General features: G+C 30.3%; 1 protein-coding gene across 1 annotated transcript; it reads right to left on the reverse strand.

Annotated features, from left to right (window-relative positions):
* LOC144548828 (F-box protein At5g07610-like) lies at positions 1-18545 on the reverse strand. The gene is made up of 4 exons (XM_078297543.1): positions 18542-18545; positions 17121-18203; positions 608-781; positions 1-110 (listed from the first exon to the last, which is right to left on the reverse strand). Exons 1-4 carry the CDS (start codon positions 18543-18545, stop codon positions 1-3), a joined length of 1371 nt encoding a protein of 456 aa, XP_078153669.1.
* Positions 18546-24227: the final 5682 nt, after the last annotated feature.

The following is a 24227-nucleotide window of genomic DNA, read 5'->3' on the forward strand; positions in this document are numbered from 1 at the left end:
TCATATCGGCTGAAATCCTGAGAGGATTTCAGCAGATGCGGATTCGTCCAGTGCAACACATGCAAACCAGGAAATAACAATGAAAGTTATTACAACAAGAGGAGAACAAACTTCAAATAAAAAAAACCCCAAATAAGAGTAATCAGCCAATTCTACTTTTGCTAATTGAGGTCCTACAGTACCTCATTCATTGCTGACCCTCCAACTTTGGGAAACATTTAAATCTGTATTATATTATTGAAATAATTTTGAGAAAAATAGATCAATATTTAAGATATTAATTGAATCAATATTTTAAAATATAATTTTTCTGATTCTACTGCGCTCTTATGAATTGCAAAATTGAACTTAATTATTAATGGTTGTGTTTCTTGCAAGTTAGTTGGTCTCACAAATTACAGTGGTTGAGCAAAAGAGAGATTTGACAGGAGCAGTTAAGGAAATTTTAGTCGCGTTTCAATGTAAATGTATATGTGTAGTCAAGTCCCTGGCTCCCAAATGATCTCAGATGAAATTGGTGCAAGAAATGAATAAATGAATGTCCCAATTACAAATAGCCCCACCTTCAAGACAAGTCCACATGTAATCCTGCACCAAATGCACGTACCTGCCGCTTCAACTCCACTGCCCGGCTGCTTCGGAAATAAGCAATCTCCTACATACATAGCTTCCCCTAGGACGCGAGCTTTACGCCATCGGTGTAGCAGCAATTCAAACATCACGCCACGCCATGTGCACACAAACTGGGAGCTATTCTGAGCGCCAGCTGAACCCTGCAGTCCTATACATCATTGGTTTTTTAATTTATACAAATTGATATTATATAAAATAGAGTAGAACTAGGGTGTTACTAAATTCACCAAATTTATTTGCTAACTCAATTCTAAAACATATCGTATTGATTTTAAACGATGAATTCAAACTGTTAAAATCTTTCTACTTTACAAGTGATGTGTTTCTATGCGAAAATTTTAAAATTTTAAACTATTTTTGTATAGAGTAAAGTGATCAAAAGGTATTCAAAAAATGAATGCTTTAAAATTAATTTATAAACCTTTTAATTTTGACTACTTAACTTTATACTAATTTAATTTGAAACTTTAAAATTTTCACATGTAGACCCATTACTCATAAATTGAATGATTTCAACAGTTCGAATTTGTTATTTGAAATTAATTTAATAGATTTTAAGGTTGAGTTCACAAAGAGGCTTAGTGAACTTAAGAACACCCTAGTTCTACTCTATAAAATATTAGACAAGAAACCCTAAATAAAAATAAAAAATTTATCCAACCAACTTGATTGTTTTGTTTTTAAAAAAAAAAATCTTAAGAACCAAGATGTCATTTCGGTCCCGTTTCCTTTTTTTTAGAACCGAAATGGTCTGAGTCGTTTTCACAGATTTTGGAAAAATACGTTGAAAAATTGTGAAAATATCTCGGACCAAATTGCTATTTCGATTCTTGAAAAAAAAATATTCGCACCGAAATAATATTTCAGTTCTTATGATGTTTGTAAAAAAAATAATATTTTTTTAATTTTGATTTATAAAAAACATTAGACAAATAGCGTAAAAGTTAGATTGCAATGGCATGATGACGGATCCGATCATTTGTTTCTATAAACAGATTATTGGAAGTGTATCCTCAGTTATTGCATCCTACAGTATATAAGGAATGGTCTGGAATCTGGATTTAATTTACAGTTCTCTCTTCTCCCAAGAAACCTCAACGACTCTCTTAAAGTTTCATTAAAACTCCTCTGACAAGAGATAGACGAAGCATCACATTCTTGAAATGGAAAAAAAAAAGAAAAAAGCAAAATAATTTAAATAATAAAAAAGTAATTGATAAAAGAGTAAAGCTAGCGTGTGACATGCTCACCAAGAAAGTTTGGTGAGCATAACTCCAAAAGTATATCGGATCGACGTCAAATGCCAAATCCAAACCGTTGAAATCCATGTACTTCATGAGTGATGCATATACATGCAAAATTTTGAAAGTTTCAAGTTTATTTGCTACACGGTCAAGTGGTCAAAGAAATAATAAAAATTGAATATATAAAATAACTTATAATAAAATGTTCATTTCTTTGACCACTTGACCGTGTAGCAAATAAACTTGAAACTTTCAAAATTTTGCATGTATATGCATCACTCATGAAGTACATGGATTTCAACGGTTTGGATTTGACATTTGACGTCGATCCGATATACTTTTGGAGTTATGCTCACCAAACTTTCTTGGTGAGCATGTCACACGCTAGCTTTACTCTTGATAAAAATAACCTAATAATCAGTAATAATAATTTATGTTTGGTAAATTTTGTAATGGATAAATAATAATGTAATTTTTGTAATGACTTAATAAACATTCATGGTAAAAAAGTGATATAATTAGTCATGATTTATCTAATCTAACCAATAGATCATGAACAACCTCCTAATCCAATGACACAGCTCTTGCACAAACGAGTTACAGACAAGATACTTCAATTGCATTAGAACAAAATTTAAACAAAACTATTTCCCACAAGTGCAACACTGCATATTACATTTTTCAAATAAAAAGAAAAATAGACAACAAAAATATACATTGTTGAACAAATATTTTTCAAATAAAAAGAAAACCTAATAATTTATCATAATCGTTTTTTTTTTTGGAAAATATATTTATCCAAAAGTTGAGTTGCTTAGTAAAATTTATCAAACTTCTCAAACAACAACAATTATTATTGTTTCACATAGTAGGTCACTAATATATCTTCATCAAGGATTTCTATTATTTATTCTTTTAAGCTGTTGCATCGTTCCAACCTGCATGCCTCATTTATTCTCTACAATCTAAGTCAAACTTTTCTTTTGTTACATTTTCTATGAAACCTTGATGGAGTGAGTTACTGTAAGGTGGGCTCCTTAATTAATTTAATTGTGTAGGTCCTGTAGGACCAGCCGCGCATCTGTGACTAGTAATAGGAGTTGGGTTTAGAAAAGTAAACCAGTGTGGCACTTAAGACCAGTCAACTATTGCCTTTATTGTAGAGAAGTTGAAACGACTAGAAATTAAAAACTTTCTTTTGTTTCAATATGCAGGTACATAGTAGTTGAGGAATAAGCTTTTAAATTTCAACCGTTTGATCTAGAATAAGTGGCTGAGATTTACCCTAAGATGCACAAAATCCTTTTATCCGTGCCATTCACTGTGCTTGTGGTGCCTTTAATTTATTGTCAGCAGTTATCCGTTGAGAGACGAGAAAGCTACAATAATTATTCTCTACAATCAATTTTTTAGTTTTTTCTTTCCCAAAATCTATACAATCAAGTCAAACGTGAGGCATGTCCCAAGAGAAAGAAAACCTTTTTCCTCTGTTCTATATTATCAGATGACTAAGAAAAACCTGTCTGGTTTGAAAGATTTTAATGTTTTAACTCATAATCTTTGTTGCAAAGTGTTTATAATGACATTTATGACCCTTTTATTAAAGTGCCCCCTTTATTACCATATCAGACATTTTTTGGCTTCCAAAAGATATGATGTTTTAACAAATACTGGTATTTGAGAGAGAGACTGAGAGAGAGAGAAGCAAACCTAAACAAGTGGGTCAATGGTACATCACAGTATGCTAGACTTAAATTGAGAGGTAACAAAATAATGTTTTCCTCTTGCTTTGAAAAACTAAATTGAGAGTGTGAAATATAGAGAATATGTGGGGTTTTAAGATATTAATTCGAGTAATTGGGCTTCTCTGTAGAACGTTGTGATACACCAAAAAAGTACTAAAACTAATTAATGCTATGAGTTATTTTCAAAATTTCAAATAAATATTTACTTTGAAATGTCAAATCTACCTCTCTGACTTGTCAGTTTTTCCTGCAAACTTCGATTTACTCTTATTCAAGTTTTCTTATCGTTTCCAAGTTTCCATCTGCCTCAATTTATTTTGTACAATCTATGTCAACTACAGCAAAAGAAACAAAAAAAAAAAGACTTTTCTTCTGTTGCATATTCTGTGTTACATTTATGATGTTACTATATGAGAGGTGGGCTCCTTAGTTTATTTAATTTTGTAGAACCCTGCACCCTTCTGTGACCAGTGATAGGAGTTGGCTCATTATAAAACATAATATACAATCTATTTGATTATAGAGAAGTTATCAAAAAGTTTACTTTGTTTATATTCATAATTGTTTGATTGTAACAAAAATTACTGTCACAACACTATATATATTGTTTGATTAGATGTCATAAATGTGTTTTGGTTTATTAACTCTCTTTCTTTATAATTAATCTACAAAAGAGTATTTTTCTGTACGTTCTCCGAGGAAGCTGTTGAAAATATAAGAAGGAAAATATGCTGATTTTTTTATTTATATCCAAAAAAATAATTAAATTTCAAAAAATAACCAAAGTTGGTAGGATTTCAAAATTTACCCAAACTGGAAATTATTTTTTCCAGTATTCTAAAACTGAAATTTTTTTTTTCTGGTTTTAGAATTCCAAAACCAGTAGCTAAAAAAAAAAAAGAGAAACCGTAATTTTTTTTTCCAGTTTCACTATTTTTTTTTCAGATTTTTATTTTATTTAAATAGAAATATTTATAATTTATTTATTTTATGCATATTGCCGAACGGAAAAACTGGACAAAAGTAGAAATGGAGAGTTGATATAAAGCCTACATTAATATTGCTGCACCATGTAACCCTAATTTATGGCCTATATAAAGCCTACACTGACAAAGCAATTTCTCAGCCCACCCCAATCCCCCACTCCCCCACCCCAAAGCTCATCTCCTGCATTGCTCAAAACGGAAAAAAAAATAGAGAAAAAGAAATAAAGAAGAGAAGTATTTGTGAGGTAAATGACAGAAAAGGAATTGTCAATCAGTATATTAGATGTTTGCATGAATATATAAGATTACATTCACTCATTACGTAAAGGTTTTTAGGTCCATGTTTTTTACATCTCTTCACCATCTTCAAGCGTTTGGTTTGTTTTTCTTATGCCTATCCATCAACTTCCCTTTGTAGACCCCCATTTTACAAAGAGAAGTGCTGTCCGTTTATTTGCAGAAGTTATCATGTGTTAATAAGGTTTTGTTAAATTTTAAAATATTTTTTTTAAAAGAGTTTGTTAGATGCATGGTGGTTGTTCTTTGATGGCATTCTCCACTTTGATCTGGTTCATGAAGTTTTCAACATAAATTCAATCTCATGATATTAGTTTTGCAAAGGAGTTTAGTCGCCTTAATATTTAAAAATGAATATTCATGGATATTTGCTTTCAAATTTAATAGGCCATCCATGTTTTTTATTGTTCAGGCTCGCTTTTGACAGGAAAGAGTTGTAGTATTTCGAGCTCAGCTTTGAGCTTTCCCTTCTGACAGGTAAAGGGGCTAGTGAAGCAGCATATATACTCGATACGGTGATCTCCTACTCCCCTTCTATTCAGGTATTTCTTTACCTGTACAAATAAACACTGTCATATAGTTACCAAAATATGCACTTTGTTTTGCATAGTTTCAAGCAGTCATTCATATATTAGTATTTTAACTGTGACAAATGTAAAGAAACTTTGTTTTCTGGGATCAATTCCTAAAAATTATTGAAACTTATTTATCCCATGTTTCCCAAAATTTCCGTTAATTTTAATCTGATACCATTTGCTTTTAGTGGGTGGTGGTTAAAATTGGACATAATTTTGTTGCCCATACAAGATTATCACAATATATACAATATAAGATTGGGATTTTTTCTCTTATTTGGTTTGTTATATATATAGTGGCTTATTGTTTTCACCTGATAATTGACAACAATATCTTGCGTATGCTTAATTTTGTAATTTGGTATTAATTTTGTAAGGAAGGTTCCTAACAATGTTGGACCTTGTACACTTTTACAGGTCTTTTGGCATCCTAGCATCTGGTATCTAAGTAGATATATCCTATGCTATGTAGATAAAGATGGAATTGGAAGGAAATATATCTAGCTTGGAACTACAAGAAAATTTATGGTAAGCATGATAAAATGAACCAATCTTCTATAAATAGTATAACAATTTAATTTCATGATGTTGTTATATATTTTAGGAATTAAATTTTTTGAATAGTTTATGGCCTAATTTTAAAATTTGCTAAAATATAAAATAAATAGTCTTTGCCTGAAACCAAGTTAATTTGTTGTTTCATCAAATACAAAAACATTCCCCTAAAATAAGAATAGAAATCTTCATATATATAAATTACTCGGCATGCTTCTCAATTAGGTTCTTAGTGACGTGATCATGTCCCAAGACAAAATATCTCTTCCAAAGTTACAACTGTACTCGAGTTAAGCCACTTGTGCACATTATCAATTTCGTAAGTCGGTTTCTTGTAGGGATTCTGAAATATTAATTAATCAAATGCTTCAAATTAATGAATAATTTCAAGCTTAATTAATTCAAGCATAAATATTAATTGAGTTCTAAAATTGCATAGAAATTAGTGTCACAAATTGTACCAGATGCAATTATATTATACTTAATTTCTTTTAAATTTAAGATTCATTTGAAACTATCAAAGCAAGTAAAGATTGCATAGGATTTGATAACCATTATGTCCTAATTATCATTTTCCAACTTTAAATACAGAAAAACTATCATGGGCTACGAAATAATATGGAATATGTTAGTGTACCCGATGACCTTCTATTTCAACAAGTCAGCGTACCAACCTTTCATCATAAACCTTATGGATTAGGCAACACATCTATGAAGTAAAGAAAGTCAATACTTTGTAGTAGATCAACCATATATGTTGGGCCAGATAGTTCTAGCAATACTACAGATACGGAAGAAATGTAAAGCAGCGAAGAGGTTGATGAAATTGTTAGAGCTGCTACTTTGGCTTCTAACATTGATATCGAAAATAAGTTGGCTAGCATGAATAAAGAGATCATGGATAGAGTAGCAATCGAGATCAATCAATTCTATTAGACAACGGGTATTCCACGGAATTCTTTATCAGTTTGTACTATGTTTTCGCTAATTACAATGTGTTTATTAATAACAATGTACATGCAAAATGTTATGGAGTGAGTTACTATGAGTTGGATGGGCCCCTTAATTAATTTAATTTTGTAGGACCCAGCTGTATGTGACTAGTAATAGGAATAAAATTCAAATGCTACAAATAGAAAAAAAAAAGGTTTGAACGCAAATCCAACCTAAACAGATCAAGACAGTTATTATCCTTGATTAATTCTTAGAAATGCAAAAACAATCTAAATAGAAAAGGAGAAATATTACTATATCCAGAAATTACAATCCTTCAATCAATTAGAAATCGCAAAAAAATTAATAACTTCACATTTTGAATGTATTTGAACAATTTTATACTATTAATTATTTGTCTGTTTGGTTCAGAGTGAAATTTGGTTTAGAAATTCAGGAAGTCACTCCACCAGAAAATATGATATCGGTTTACAAAGAAATTATAACAATAATTCTTAAAAATAGAGAGAACCGAAGAAGAAATGCAAATAAGAAGTTCATTTTAGCGGTTGAAAGAATATCTAAAATTAAAATATAAAATTTTGGAATAAAAATAAATTACAGGATATTTTTACAAAAGATCATTTTTATGTTTTGTTTGGCTTATCTAAGATAGCTTTTCTAATATGGGTGTTGTTTATGTTTTCTAAATTGTTATAAGCATCTTCCTTCAAAATCTTACGATTGTTCATTGTATTTTTAATTTAAATTAAAGACAAATACACTGTTTAAAGGAGTTTTAAAGAAATTTAAGGGAGTAGTTGAGTTTTTTGGGAGGAGACATGCATTGAAATGTCAAATCTCTCTCTCTTGTCAGTTTGTAGTTGCACTCTAATCTTACTAGCTTCTACTCTAATGAAAAGATGTAAACTTAATAAAGAATTTCCTTTTTCTATAAAACTTTCAACTTTGTACAGAACTTTAGTGTAGTCTAATGAATGAAGTCATTATTATATAGGAAATTCATAGGGTTTGATTATACAAGATAAGCATTGTTATAATTATTTTTTATTATTTTTAAGTACTTATTAAAAACATATGACACGTTATTATTTGTTTCCTTTTAGTTTTATTTATATTTTTAATTATAACTGATAATCATTTTTCATATCTTCTGTTTTCATCCAAACTGGTGATGATAAATGATGATAAATAGAGAGTAGAGAGTTAAAAATTATACATTGTGACGATTGTTATAATTATAATTTGTTTTCATGTTTATGCATAGATGTAAGAGAGAATGATTAAAATGAAAGTTTACAGAAAAACTGACAAGTGAGATAGATTGATGTCACATTTCAAAGTAAAGGTTGATTTGAAAATTTGAAATTCAGTCTAGCATTATTGTCAATATAAATCACTGTTAAATGCTGTGCATCATGCCTGATAATGGACAGATAAAACTAGAAAATATGGAGTCTTAACTACAAAATTAATTCTCTAATTTGTATTCCTTCTTAGTTGTCACTTGTTCTATCATGAATTGTTTAGAATTTTTAAAGGAAGTTAATTAGAAGCCACCTGTGTAGGCAAATATTATATTATACCAATTCAGCTGCAAAATGTGTAAATTATTCTTTGATCAGAAATTTAAATTTAATACAATTAAGAATTTTTAAGATTAACTGATTTTCTACCTATCTAAAAAAATAGTAAATTTTTTTCAAAAAATATAAAATTTGGTCTCCAAACACATATTAATATGGAGAACAAGATGAATGGTTCGGATTGACCATTTGAATTTTGAAAACTCGAATATTGAGCCGTAGCACTGTAGCCCTCTATGCAACCCATAGCACCTTCGCCTTACCCTAAATGTTGGTTTTTGGAAAATTGTAATTCAGCCCTTGCATTAGTTTCAAGAACCCTTTTACAGTTGTTCTTTATTATCCAAGATTCAAGAAGCTCACCTACTTTCATTAAATCTCTTCAGAAGTTATTTAAAAAAGAGTATTTTTCTGTTCTCCAAGGAAGCTATTGAAAATAAGAAGTAAAATATTTATATTGGAGGACTAATCAGGACAAAAGAAGAACTGGAGAGTTGAGACAGAGCCAACATTAATATTGCTGCACCATGAAACCCTAATTTATGGCCTATATAAAGCCTTCACAGAGAAAATTCTCAGCCCACGCACCCCAACCCTACTCCCCCCACTCGAAAGTTCATCTTCTTCCTTTGTCAAAAAGAAAATAAAAAAGAGAAATAAAAATAGCTTGCTGTAGCTTCATCCTTTCTTTTCTTAAACAACGGAGAGAGCTTTTCATACAGAGAGACATTTTCTCTCCGTTGTTAGAAAAGAAAGGATGAAGTTGCCCATTTGCTTGGGATTCCCATTTGTAAGCTTAACGACAGGTGCAAGGAGCAAGGAATTTAGTATTGGCCATGCCGGATGCCGCGCATTGAAAAACTTGGATAATATGGAGAAAAATCATGAGGTACTTTATTTTTACAAATAATATGATGTTTGACCGAGCCTTCATTTGCAAGTGTTACTGAGTCTTAATTCTTTGTTGCAGCGATATGGGGTGGACATAACCTATGCGGAAGTGCTCAAGTATAAGAGGAGGTTCAAATAAAATCCTCGGATTTGGTTGATGTGAGGCTGACAAAGGTGAAGCGTTACCTCTACCAGACGAAAAATTCGGGTTCCGAGGTCCGTGCAATTAATGATCTAATTTTTCATAATATAGTATATATACACACATGTACGAGTTAGGCCATACATACAAAGAACTACATTAACATTTATAAAAAAAGAACAGCTTTTACTTTTAAATGATCCATAATATTTATGTGACATAAGATGTAGGCTAGAATTATTTAAAAAAAAAAAGGTAGAAGAGAAAAAAATTACACAAATATAGAGATAATATTACGTGTTTTTGAGGTTATAGAGGAAAGAAAAAGGCTCAGTGGAATTTGAAACAACCTGTGCCGCAATCTCAACAATCAGATTTTCCGGGAGCAAGTTGATTGTCATGGTTTTTAGCTTTCTTTTCATTGATTTTGTTGTAGCACCATTTGATGTCTGTTTGTGGCGATCCATTATTAATTGATGCTATTTTTTCCTTTCGATGGTGTGTGCTTACGATTTACTATGCATGTATATATTATAACGTTGTCACAAAGCAAATTGAGAAGGCAGCTGGAACAGAGAATTTAGAAAGCAATTCCTTGTTTAAATTGGAAAACGAAATATCTATTCTAAAAATGGACTCGAGAAGAGTCTTTGACATATACACAATATATACTTCCCAATTCGCATGGTGTTCATTTTAGATCCTAATTTTCAAAGACCTTGATATATAAATAGTACTGATTGCAATTAATATTTAAGGAAACATTTTCAATTGAAGTATAATGAGCTTTCTATATTAGACCTATCGTACTTTTTCGCATAATTTTATTTCATTATTTTCATACTTTCCATATATGAATTCATCCTTGTCATTAATTAATTTATCGTAAAATTTTCCAATTACTGAACTCGGCCCAAAACTTGGCCCAATAGAATAACTTCTTTCAAAATCCGAACTGACTCACTCAAACCGTTAAGCAATCCCCCACCCGTTTGTCTTGGCTTGTTTACCTTGTAGCAATTTATGTCTTCATGTAATTATCTCCTCAGTAGACACGTGTTAAAATCAAAAGGCGTCACCACACACTACTAAAAAAATGGGATCTCCTAACGCCTATTTTCTTTCAGTTTAAACCGATCATGGTGCGAAGCCGATAAACCATAGCTGTGGTGGCAACTTTCTAAATAAATTAACATTTCTTATTGTATCGGTTTTTATTTCTGATAGAAAATCTGTGCAAATTTATACTATCGGTTGGTAACTGTTTACTGATGGAATAATTTTGAGTTATCTTAGCAGAATGTATGTTCAAGCCGATATAACTATATAAGCAAGTTGAATTTGTTATGCACGTTGTGTTTTAAACCGTCAAAATAAATAGACTTTCAATCGCGCTTCCTCACTGGAGGCTAAAGGACATTAATTTTCACACCCCTCAAGTCTAATCAAATAAATTTTTTCTTATCTTTGTTCTTCTTATGTTAGGGTTTAGTAACCGCTCTGTTTCCTCATTAATTTATATCGCGCCTTCCATTAATTATGCAATAATGTGTGACTATAGCAATTTGTCCGATTCAATACTAATTATAATCTTAGATCTGTTTGTGACAAATGTGGCGGTGCAGACGTGCATGTTATCTAACAGGTGGGAGCACTTTCTATGTTTGCGTAATGTCAAAAAATTCAAGCAAAAGAGTTGAAAAACATCCAAATTAGTTAAAAAAAACAAAATTATTTCAACAATGTCAATCAAAAACATATTTAGTCTTGCACAAAAGAATAATCGATGAAAAACATAGAAATAGGATAGGAATAAAATATCATCAATAGAGAGCGGACAATTAATTTCCTCTTAATTATTAGATTAAAATTTGAATACTATTATCCTATTTAAACTTTCTATCTTTGGACAAAAAAATAGCAGTTATTGATCGTTCCAATTTTTTTATCAAAAATTTTGTCAATATTTTCTAGAACGATAAATAATAATTAGTTTTTCAAACTTTTGTTTTTAGTTGGTTACGACTGAAAATAAACTTATGTTTATGATAAGAGCTTAAAATTAGATGTTAGACTTCATCTTTTTGCAACTTCTAATATTTCAAAATACTTGTTATAAATACTTGACATCATGCTTATATTCGATCTTATTATCACTATTTATCAAGGTTCTAAATAGCGTTTATCGCGTCATAGCGGGAAGCCGAAAAAAAAGCTATAGTGAATAGCGTCGCTATAGCGAAAGCTATGCCACATAGCATTTTTTTTATTTTTATAAAAATTATATCATATATTTGTACTAAATATCAACATTATCTAAGTCTCATATAACAATAAATAACATCAAATTGATTAAAAAATTATAATATTCATATTGAACCAATATAAAGTCCAAATTGTGACTCAAAATATCCATAGTAATACTAATATCATAAACTATCGATCTTTTTCTATTCAAAATATATTCAGCATTATGATATAATATATCTTTTTTCTATTTAAATTTCAAAATAACCTAGACATCATGGCATAATTAATTAACTTTATTTAAAGCCCATATAAATTGAAAAAAAAAAAAAAACAGCTCATGTTGCATAGCGCACTGTAGTTTCCTTATTTGATTTCGTTTGATGGATCTCTCATTTAATAATTAATAGTTTACTATAAAACTTAGTACGTCAATTGCAAAAAAAAAAAAATCACGGTTAAAATCCAATCTGAGCCTTTATTTAAAATCCATATAAATTGAAAAGAAAAAAAAAAGCTCATGTTGCATAGCACGCGCTATTTGCACTATAGCGGACCGCTATTACCGCTATAGCGCCCGTAGCTCAAATAGCGCGTTTTGATACCATAGCGTAGCGCTTAGGGTCCAAAAACGCTATAACGCCGCTATAGCGCACTATTTAGAACACTGTTATTTATAAACAATGTCTTGTTTGTGCAACAATTTAGAGATAGATTCAACATAATATCAAATAAATTATATATATGGAGAATATTATATTGGTAATTTAAGTTAAACATATAATTACTCCTTGGAAGGTACTTTATTAATTATTATTGTTACTCATTATTATTACTATCATTATTGTTTGAATTATTATAAGTTCTATTTCAGCATTCAATCAAATATAGTCCCCAATCACAGAAATAGTAAATAATATCACAACACCACATAGTCTAAAAAACAAACCATATTTAACAAATCATATTTGGTTGAATGACAATGAATTAAGTCTCATGCATGTTAAATAAAATAAAGTTTAATTCATGCTTCAAACAATATATATCATAATAAAGCAAAGTAAATATGGTACTTAGAAATACGAGTATATGACATTGGACATTAGTTGGGATCAGGCTTCTAAATAGCTAGCTATAGCGGCGCTATAGCTTTTCCGGACCATAAACGCTAAGCTATGAGATAAAATTGCGCTAACTCAGCTACGACCGCTATAGCTATAATAGCTGACCGCTATTACCGCTATATGAGACCCGCTATAGCTACCGCTATGCTACATAGTTTTTTTTTTGGAATTTATATGGACTTCTGTACTTCTATTCTTATTTCTAATGTTACATGGTCTTCTACGATAAGTATACTAAACCAAACTATATGCTTATATTCTTATTTGTGATTTATTCTATCATTCTATATCGAGAAATATTCAAATACTAATTCTTCATTTTGATTACTCTTTTTATAGTATTCATTTGTAAAATTATTATCGTTCGTTTCAATTGAAAGCTGATTTTGATTATTATTATAATTATAAAATGTTTAAATATGTATATTGACTTCATTTACCTTATAAAATTAATTGCTCTTTGTCTATTATAATATGTAATACCATGAAATATAAACTATTAAATAATGTTACTTATTAGATTTTTTTTCCTTCTTATTTGCGTAATTGATAAAAAGTATAAACTTAGATTAGTTGTTACATCAATTCTCTAATATTGATTATGTTGATAATTAGTATAAATATAGAATATAAAGTTTGAAAAGGGAAATCACTATGTGTGATAGCTTCCGCTATAGCTACGCTATTCGCAATAGCTTTTTTTTTTTGGTCTCCCCGCTATGCCGCTATAATCGCTATTTAGAACCTTGGTTGGGATCAACGGTTTCTGGCGGGCAAAGGTTATTTTTATTTTTAGGGAAAATTTCTAGTGTGCCCATTCAAATTTTTGAAATAGCCAATTTCCCCATCAAAACATCAAAATATCCAATATCCCCATTCAAATTAAACATTCTTTCCTTTATACCCATTTAACTATTTAACATTTTATTTGATTATTTTAAAAATATTATTGACCAATATACCCTCTAATTTTAACTAGTCCTCTTCTCCTTCCTCCTTGAAATCCATCTCTCATCCTCGCCATCTCATACTCTGTCTCACTTGTAAATTTTTTTTACAGCGTAGTTTCTATATGTAGTGAATGGAAAACAAAGATTACATCAATCAATTACCGAACCAAATGAATTTAATATTTGTGCAATGGATGAACTACCTTGCTGTTAAAAGAGACGTTCTTTTTCAAACAAAAACGATAAAACTTACAAACAAGCCCAGCAACATGATTTTGATTCCATGGAAGAAGTATTTCCTAATTCATATAAGTTCAAATTAGAAAAGAATTACGAAAGATGCCAAGAGCTCGAATCTGCTTCCATTGACGGAGTTGAAATTTAAAACAATGATGAGGACGCGCGCAGTTGAATCAGATGAGATATCTTCAAAAAAAAAATAATGAAGCAATTTCTTGTGGAGGCGGTCTTTGACGTATGTTACAATTTATCACAATTCAATTACACTTAATTTGTCAGATCAATCGTACAAGAGGAGATGGCCTTTTGCTGTATTTTCTCAATTTGGGGCTTATTTATGTAATTGGTTCTCAGATCCTTCTTTCGGACTTCTAATAACTTTTTTGTCCTTGAAAAATCTGCACTCTATTGTACTTATAAATCTCCAATAATGGCTATAAACTTCGTATATTGAAATTGTAAGTCTTAATTTTACTTTTTTTTTCATTATTGGGTATAATGTCGAATTGAAGTATCATTTTAACTGAGAGCACATTGTGTCTTTTTATCCAACTGAACCGTACAAGTTACAACTGAGTGTCGCTAAGAAAATCAGTACAGAGATGGTGAGAAGGAGATAGATGGATTCTAGGCAGGAAGGAGAAAGAGGAAATGTTTTAAAGTCAGGGTATAATGGTCAATTTAAGTTATAAAATAATGAAATAAAATATTAAATAGTTAAAAGGGGATAGAAGAAATAATGTTAAATTTGTATGGGGATATTGGATATTATGGTATTTTGATGGGGAAATTGGCTATTTCAAAAATTTAGATGGGCACACTGGGAATTTTCCCTTATTTTTAAAAGGAGTCAGATGCCAGTTTTCTTTTTATTTAGATTATTATTTTTTATTTTTATTTTTTTTGTTTTTGCGAAAATATTCAATATTTATTACTTTTTTAGTAGATTTATTGCTGACTCGTTGGAATAATAATCCTCTTTAATGGCTAATTGGGTAGGTGATAAGCGCAATTTATGATGCTAATTGGGTATTGTTCATTTATATGTTTGGCTAATATAATTTATCATTCAATATGAATATTATGGAATATATGTAAAATATATCACTCAACATGATTAAAATAACAGGAATACAAAATGATCAATAACATATTGGATGCATTGCTTCAATATTTTTTTTCCTATTACAAATGTCATTTATAGTATAATCAGTTTCGAGTTGCACCAGTTGTTATTTGAATATGAACTAAATTGATCCCATTGCAGCAATGTATAATGCGAGCATCGACTTTTACCTGATATTATGAATTGCAGCAAAGTATATTACAATCACTTTTTAAAATTTAGTAGACACAACAACAACAACAACAACAATTCTTACAGTCCGTCAATTTTTTTGGAAGGCTATAAAAAAAAAAGTTGAAAAAGCAACAAAGCCTATTAGAATAAATTTCGAGCAACATTTCAAACTATGATCATAATGTGTCAAGAAGAATGAAAAGAATTATAAAAATATAAGATTGTTTTGGTAACATAAAATAAAAGAATACGGTTTAATTTCTTCCAACTATAATTTGCATAACTTTAAACCACTACATGAGAATATGGTTAAAATATAGTAAATTTTTTTTTTTTTTAACAACATAAAAAAGCTTTTGAAATACCTGTTATAAGGTCGCTCTTATTACAAAACATAATAATTCTCATTTAGTAATTTAATAATTTCTTCGTATATGACATACCATTAATTTAAAATAAATCCTTACAGGAAAGAAGCTTTCATAAAGGCTGCTCATTGAATTCACAAGGTGTGAATTCTTAGTAGGGGTGCAAACGGGTTGGATATTACCCGACCGTATCCGACTCTGTATCCAAAAATTTAATACGGATATCCGATCTCTGAATATCCGTGCGGATACGGATACGGATATGGTTTTGAATTTTAATTATCCGTATCCGAATAGTAGATATATATTATATAATTTTATATGTATTTTGAAAAAAATTATGTCATTCACTATTATAAAAAGCGGATATCTGTATCCGTCTAATATCTGATCCGTATCCGTATCCGAAAAATAAAAACGGATACGGATATGGTTTTACCACTATCCGATCCGTTTGCACCCCTAATTCTTAGGAGTAGCTCTAAAATACATCAGTTCGTCCATGGCATCTTAATTAGGCCTCAGAGGATACAAACCTTGTCCCGTGCTTCTATGGCAGATAAGCCTGTAAATCCATATAACAAGTCTATTCCACCTTTCCTTATTATGTATTTAAAGTGACCAGCTTCATAGACAGAGGCCCAATATGTAAGCACCACAAAATTAAACATTCAAAGTTGTAAAGATCCGAAGGCCATGAGTCCATGATTTATTTACAAAGAATTTTAATAACAACAAATAAACAATTGTTGGTTGATAATCAATTAATTGCAAGGTACATTATAAATGAAATGCATTTTAATCATCAAAAACATATTTTTCTCTTGACTAACAGGGAATCATTTTTGCAAATTGATTGACTCTCCATTTTCTATTTTAATAATTAATGCAGTGAAGACCATGCCAAAGAAAAGAGAGCTGCTAATATAATAAATATTGCTATTACAGTAAATACAAGAGCCTCCATTGCAGATCAGATGTAAGTAACCTAACACCAAAATTATCAGAGGAAAAGGATGGTTGACAGGTAAGAACCATAAAGAAGCAAAAGGAGAACATCAATTAAATAGCAAAATTCGGCAGCTAATAATCAATTTTCGAAGGCACATAAGATTTGGAAATTCCAGATCACAGCAGAATTAAATTACAGTACCGTTTTGGGAAGAGTTGCCTTATCTTAAAAGTTAAAACATGTTATCTGCAAAAGAAGAGACATCCATGGAGATTGAATCATACCAAGTAACAAGGCATGTAAGCCCAAGGACCCATCGCTATATGCTCACCCATGTTTATCAATTCCTTTCTTTTTCCTGTGCTCATATCCAATGACATCAAATCATATAATCCTACAGGCATAAAAAGGATGTCTTTCTCTGGATGAAATGCAAAATGCCCCAAGTGAAGTATGCGAGAGTAGATAGTAAGAACATTCCAATGAGGCTGCAGAACTGAATAAATTTTATCAAGGTTCAATTGGTACTTTAATTTCCATTCTTGTCGAGTGTAGCTCTTAAGAACCCAAATAAACATCAATCCTTTCTTGTCGCACAAAGATATATAATGCAAGAGCCCTTGAGACTGTCCAATTTTATCAAAAGTACGACTGGTCATATCGGGAGGGTTGATCAACTGATAGGAGCATTCGTTTGCATTGATGCTCAGGATTTCACCACGAGTTGTTATACGATACAGCCTTCCTTCAACAAAAGTGCCCTTTGAATAAAATTTGATCATTGTGTCACACACCAATTCTCTTTTACTTATGCACTTTCCTTTCTTAAACGAGAAAATATTAATGGAGCTAGATATTTGCCCATCATCACTCCCGTTTGAAAAGCTGATGATCTGGAACTGAGAGTACACTCGAGGGTCAAAAGCTAAAGAAATTCGAAAGTCAAAAGGTGGACTAAAGGACAACATGGTAAGCAGAGTTCGGGTTGCCGGGTTATAGACATATAGATTGTGCACAGTAGGGGCGTTCTTGTTCAAAGCTTCAATAATGAGGAGCCCGTTACAGTAGTCGAGTATTTTCAAAATATCATAATTTGATAAGGCGCAGACCGTTCTATCAAGTTCCACCTTGTCAGCACCATGAGATAAGTTCACAAATCCAACACCGGAGCAACGATTGTTGTAGAAAATACCGCAAAAACTTGGTCGTAAGTGCTCGTTGAGCCCCAGGGCTTCAGAGGAAAGGGAAAGCCATGACTTGCAGATGGTTCTGCAGCGAAAGAAGGGCCTAGGTGGCAAGCGAGACAGGATCTCCATAATCAACTCATCTGGTAGTGTACTGATAGGTGATGTAGCTTGGTTGAGCCTCTGAATCTTGTTGTTCCTCTCACACTCAGATGTGGAGACAGTGATCCCTGCACATTAAAAGATAAAAAAAAAAAAATATATATATATCTATATCAGAATTAGACTTATAAATCAATCAAGAACATAATTCTCTAAACGGATGGTTGATAGATTTTGTTAGAAGAGTGAATCTTTTTAAAAACAGATTCTGTTTTCTATGTCACAAGAAACAAAATTGAAAATGAAAATTTATTAAAAGTAATTATTTTAGTATAAATTCAAATCGTTAAAAATAAGATTTATAAATTATTTTTAATGTATTTATTTTTATTATTTATTTACTGGTTGATTCTATACTAAATAAATAGATAGGAAAATTTATAATTTTTGAATGCAAACATATTACCCATGAAGTAGATCGGTTTCAACGATTTTAAATTGTCATTTGAAATAAGTACTAAAAAACCCAGTAGACGTTATATACATATATTATATATATATATATATATATATATATATATATATATATATATATATATGAGATGGGCTATGGTGCATTGCAATGCATGGAGGGATTTGTGCATTGGACCATAAATCTAAAATTCAAAATCCAAATGACCGATCCAAACCGTTCATCTTATTCTCCATATTAATATGGGCTTGGAGACCAAATTTTACATTTTTCTGAATTGTTTTACTATTTATTAAGTATTTTACAAAATTGTTGATCCAACGGTGGCTGCTGATTTTACTGTTTTGTTAAGCCACCGTTGGATCAAAATTTTTGTAAAATACTTAATAAATAGTAAACAAATTCAGAAAAATGTAAAATTTGGTCTCCAAGCACATATTAATATGGAGAACAAGATGAATGGTTTGGATCGGCCATTTGGATTTTGAATTTTAGATTTATGGTCCAATGCACAAACCCCTCCATGCATTGCAATGCACCATAGCCCATCTCTCTCTCTCTATATATATATATACATATATTATACATATGAGTAAGGCTACGGTGAGTTGCAAACTAGAACACATTTTTACTTCACGCAATATCTTCATTTTCAAAGTTCAAATAGCCGATCCAAACTATTAGATTTTTAATCTATATTAAAATATGCTTGGAAACTAAATTTTACATTTTTTGGATTTTTTGTTTACTATTTATTAAGCCACTTTGAAAATTTGAAAATCCGGGTGAACAGTAAAAGATAGTAAAAATTTCTAGACTGCTGGATCGGCGATTTTCAAAGTAGCTTAATAAATAGTAAAAAAATTTCAAAAAATGTAAAATTTGGTCTCCAAGCACATTTCAATATGGAGATCATGTTGAGCGGTTCGTATCGGCATTTTGAACTTTAAAATCATAAAATATGAGAGTGAAGTAAAATAGTTGCTTTACTTCTCAACTCATTGTAGCCCAACTCTTATACATATATTATACATATATTATACATATATTATATATACATATATTAAGGGATCCAATTACACCCTTTTTTGGAGACATAAGATTACACTCTATGTTTACAAAGTCCAAACAATCGATCCAAACTGTTCAATATAATGAATATGTTAATGTTCATGTCCACCCACAACAAGAATGGGAGAAGTATTCGCTACCGATATTGTCGGTATACCGTCGCGAATATAATACTACCGTCGCTAATAGAAAAAATACTTTTATGATGGTATACCCCTCGCAGATAGTCACTTTTATCGTCGCAACCCGATACTCTTGTAGGTATTTGTGATATTAAACCGATACTTTGCTGCTTTAATTTGTGATAGTCTAATCAAACATTTAATTATCACACTAATCTCGGGTGAAATTAGTGTTCCTCATTAATTATCTTGATTAGAACATTTAAAGTTGATTATTTTTATTTAGATGGTTGCTTCATAATCTAACTCGAGATAAACAATTCAGTAATGCAATTTAAGGCAACAAATTGATAAAGTCAATCAATCATATGAACAAGAATTACATTTTTGTTATTTTTAACCTTTAGGTTTTGTGTTTAGGTATCAAGTAGAGACCAACCTATAGTTTAATTTGAGTTACTCTACTCTGATGCCACTTTGATTTGTCTAAAGGCACCCAGAAGGGGTGAATATGGAGCCTTTTTTAAATTCTAAACCTATTTGGTTTGATTGTTTAATTTATGAAAAACCTAAAATGCTAATATATGTAAATAGATGAGTTTAGAGATACTTACATCTCCTAGGCTTCGTAACTGCTTTGTAGGTGCACCTTTCTTTATCCAATACGAAAGGAGAGTATAAGATGGAACTGATGAGTCCTTACAAATAATTTTTAAATTGTTTATAAAATATTTCATGAAGTTTTAGCATAATATTTACGAGCTTATGAAAAAAATGCAATTTATGTTCTTACAATACATAGAAATTAGAAATATTTTTTTCTTATCTAAAATATCAATAATTAAAAAAATATATTAGATTTGGACCATATATTTTGCGTTGTTCATAGGGAATATTGATTGACCCAAAATAGAACTTAACATCAATTAGTATTGGAGAAGCTCCGTGTGAAATGAATGAGTATGATAGTCTATTTGTAAAGTAAATAAATAAATAAATCTAATCATTATATTATTATTCGTTATTTACTTGTTATCATTTTAATATCTAATAATTTTAATAAATAAATTCAGACTACCGGTAAAAGTAATTGTGAGTAAGTATAGAATACAAATAAAATCAACTTTTAATTATAAAAATGTTTCTATTCAATTTGTATAGTATCTATTAATACACAAATAGGGTATTGCAAAAGCAAAGTGTGTTTGATACACGTGTCGGCACACATGGTTAAGGTCGACACAGCAAGTCATGTTAGATGTGTTGTGTCAAGATGTGCTCAAGTTGTGTCCTTAATCATATGGGTTGTATTTTAATTTTTATAAAATCAATATCTTTAAATATGACACGTCTATACATGTGCAAGCTACGGATGGATACGATATGGCATAGCACGTCAAATTTTCTTATTTTTTAAACATTTTTGAAGAATATTTTTAAATATTTTTACTAACAAATATTATTTCAAATTATATCAAAACACAAATGTACTACACAACATGTAAAAAAAAAAACGTGAAATTTATTGAAAATATAATTTAATTTATTTCTCATATTTTGGATAGTTTTACAGATTTATGGACAATAGTAAAAAATGTAACAAATTATCAAAATTTTAAAAAGCATAAAAAGAAAAACCGGCACACTGTGCCATGTCGTGTTAATTTTGTATAATTTTTTTTTTATTTTGTACAAGTAAAGTCTGGTCGTGCATTTATTAAAATTTGAGTATAGAGCTCGTAGGGGAGATATATTTTTTTTAATAATTTGGTGACTGGGCCCCATATATGTCTCAATGTGAGAAACGTGGGGGAGATATTTTGTGGATCATTCCAAACAGGAGTTGATGCAGCTCTGTTTTCATACCCAATAGATTTGATTCAGCAGTTCATTTTGCATAAACTGCATATAATTGAACGTACAAAAATTTCTTCGGACAAAGTCAACCAATTACAAATCCGATTTGTTTGATGTAACATTAGCAGATGATATTACGCTATAAAAATGGTGATATTATTTATAAATAAAAGCATAATATACAGCTTCTTCAAATGTTATTCCATTCTACTTCTGGTCTTTTCGTAAGAAAAAGAACAAAAATTTGAAGTTTGAGACAACATTAGTTTTTTTTTTATCATAGTCCTGAGAAACTAATACAACATTATTTCTTCTTAAACTATATGAGACTTATAATCTTTCATAGGATATATCTTAAAAATTACTAAAACCAAAGCGCAAGTGTTAATCTAAACTTTCTCCAATTTCAAAATAAATTCAAAAATATTTTGACTTAATAAATAGCATGGCTCAGCAATAATTCTATTACTATCTATTTTTAGCAACTCTTGAAAGTGATACATGATTTCAAAAGTTTTTCCATTGCTTATAATTATTCTCATAATATTTACGGGCTTATTAACAAAAATGCAATACATGGAAATTATGAGTTTTTTTTTTCTTATCTAAAATATCAATAATTAAAAAATATATATTAGAGTTCGACTCTACATTCTGCAGTAGGTTTAGAGTCGCTACCTGTAATGCGTTGTTCATAGGCAAATTTAATCGATCAAACATTAGAATTTTTTTTAATTATGTTTATGCTAGTTATACATTAATAACTTTACACAGTCAACAAGCAATATTTATTTCGCATAAGTGTCCGAAATTAAAATAGATCAATATTTTATGAACAACAAGTTAGAATTCTTTTCATAAAAGATTGTAAATTCTAAAAATATATATAAGTATAGAAAGATTAAATATTAGATGTTTGTGTCTTGATTTCACAATTAAAAAAAAAGGGGACATTTTCTGACCCGACATGTAATAGTCGAATCTACACAGCTTGCTACACCGAGAGACTAAGATTGAGAAGCAGAGGATCTGTAGTCTCGTCTTGTCCACTATAAATCTCCTATGTTTTCTAATTCTCCTCATCGCCATTTGGAGAAAAAGACTTAAAGACCAAGACAAGAGTCCTCTCCTCTTTGGTACTTTTCTATATTTTCTCTCTAATTCTCAGCAGATTTTATTTTATAGTAATTATTCTTTCTCCTAATTAATCTTAGTTGGTCCTCCGATCGATATGTTTTCCCAACAGCCAACATGTTCAGTGCATGCTTACTATATCTTTTTGTGAAATGTTGTGTTGGGATATTTGTTAGTTTCAATATATCCGAGAGAATATGTGTGTGTGTTTCTTTTTGTTTGCTTTGTTTTTTCTCAACGTTTTCAGCTCATAGTAAATTGTCACTTTATATCTGTTGCTCTGGCCGTTATCCATTAGTAAGAATATTTAATTTCCGTTGAATTTTAAGATTAAATGAAGATCTGACATGTAGTTTATATATAGTGTTAGGCATGGTGATTTGCTTGTAACAATTTTGATCTAGGCTTAAACGCTGCGTTTTATTCTTTAGCCGTTTTAAATTTAAGGGCTTAATGCTTTTGTTAGTCAAATGGCAAATTAATATTTAAGATAAAATATTTATTAACACAATTTCATCGAAACGGAAAATACTATTATATAGAAGAAGAGGGTTCAAAGGCACCATGGTTTTGTGCTATAGTTATGCTCCACATTCTTTATCTCAGTTTTCAAAGTCCGAATAGTCGATCCAAATCGATTAACGTTATCTTCATAATAAAATATGTTTGGAGATCAAATTTTATATTATTTTATAATTTGTCTACTATTTGTTTAGATAGGTATAATACCACTTTTTTGGATGATCCATAATCTTCTTAAAACACTCATTTTGTACTTATCTAAACAAATAGTAAAAAAAATTCAAAAAATATAATTGGAGCATAATTGGAGCATAGATAAAGATGTGAAACATAATTGGAGCATAATTGGAGCATAGATAAAGATGTGAAACACTCATTTTATTATGAAGATCATGTTGAAAACATAGATAAAGATGTGAAACATAATTGGAGCATAAAACCATGGTGCATTTGAACCCTCCTCTATATACAGGTACTCATATTTTACATACTAAAATGTGACTGAAGTTTTTAGGTTAGTCCAAAAAAAAAAAGTTATCTCATATATTGTCTGATGAATTATATATGTAATTAATCCGTCATCTCATATTGCTATTGCATGGCCGTTATTTAAGTGCGAATTATCTATGAAGTTTTCTTTTCGGTGCATGTTGTTTTACTTTTCTAAATTGATCAGTTTTCAAGTCAAACTAAGCAACAAATTATCTAATCAACGATTGACCTTTGGTTAGCATCTAAAATGCTCAATATTTAATAATATTTAATCACGTTCTATATTATTTCAGAAGAGCTTGAGCTTGTTTGTGGCTTAATCAGCCGGAAGGGAGTCAGAAATGAGTAATGATGCCGTACCACCAGTAGATGAAATATCACCGGCATCAAAAGAAGGGAATGATTGGGTTGTGAACCTAGAAGCTCTACTAGACGAAATTAAAGAAATACCACCCAAGGAACCAGAAATTAAAAAAATACCA

The sequence above is a fragment of the Carex rostrata genome, chromosome 34 (assembly GCF_964058835.1).
Source record: "Carex rostrata chromosome 34, lpCarRost1.2, whole genome shotgun sequence".
Classification (NCBI taxonomy): Eukaryota; Viridiplantae; Streptophyta; class Magnoliopsida; order Poales; family Cyperaceae; genus Carex; species Carex rostrata.

Excerpts from the sequence above, each read along its gene's own strand:
- LOC144548828 (XM_078297543.1), bottom strand. Across the intron at positions 782-17,120 it reads AAAGGAATTGATAAACATGG|GACTGCAGGGTTCAGCTGGC; the intron begins GTGAGCATATAG and ends AATGATGTATAG. Across the intron at positions 111-607 it reads CAGTGGAGTTGAAGCGGCAG|TTTGTTCTCCTCTTGTTGTA; the intron begins GTACGTGCATTT and ends TTTTATTTGAAG.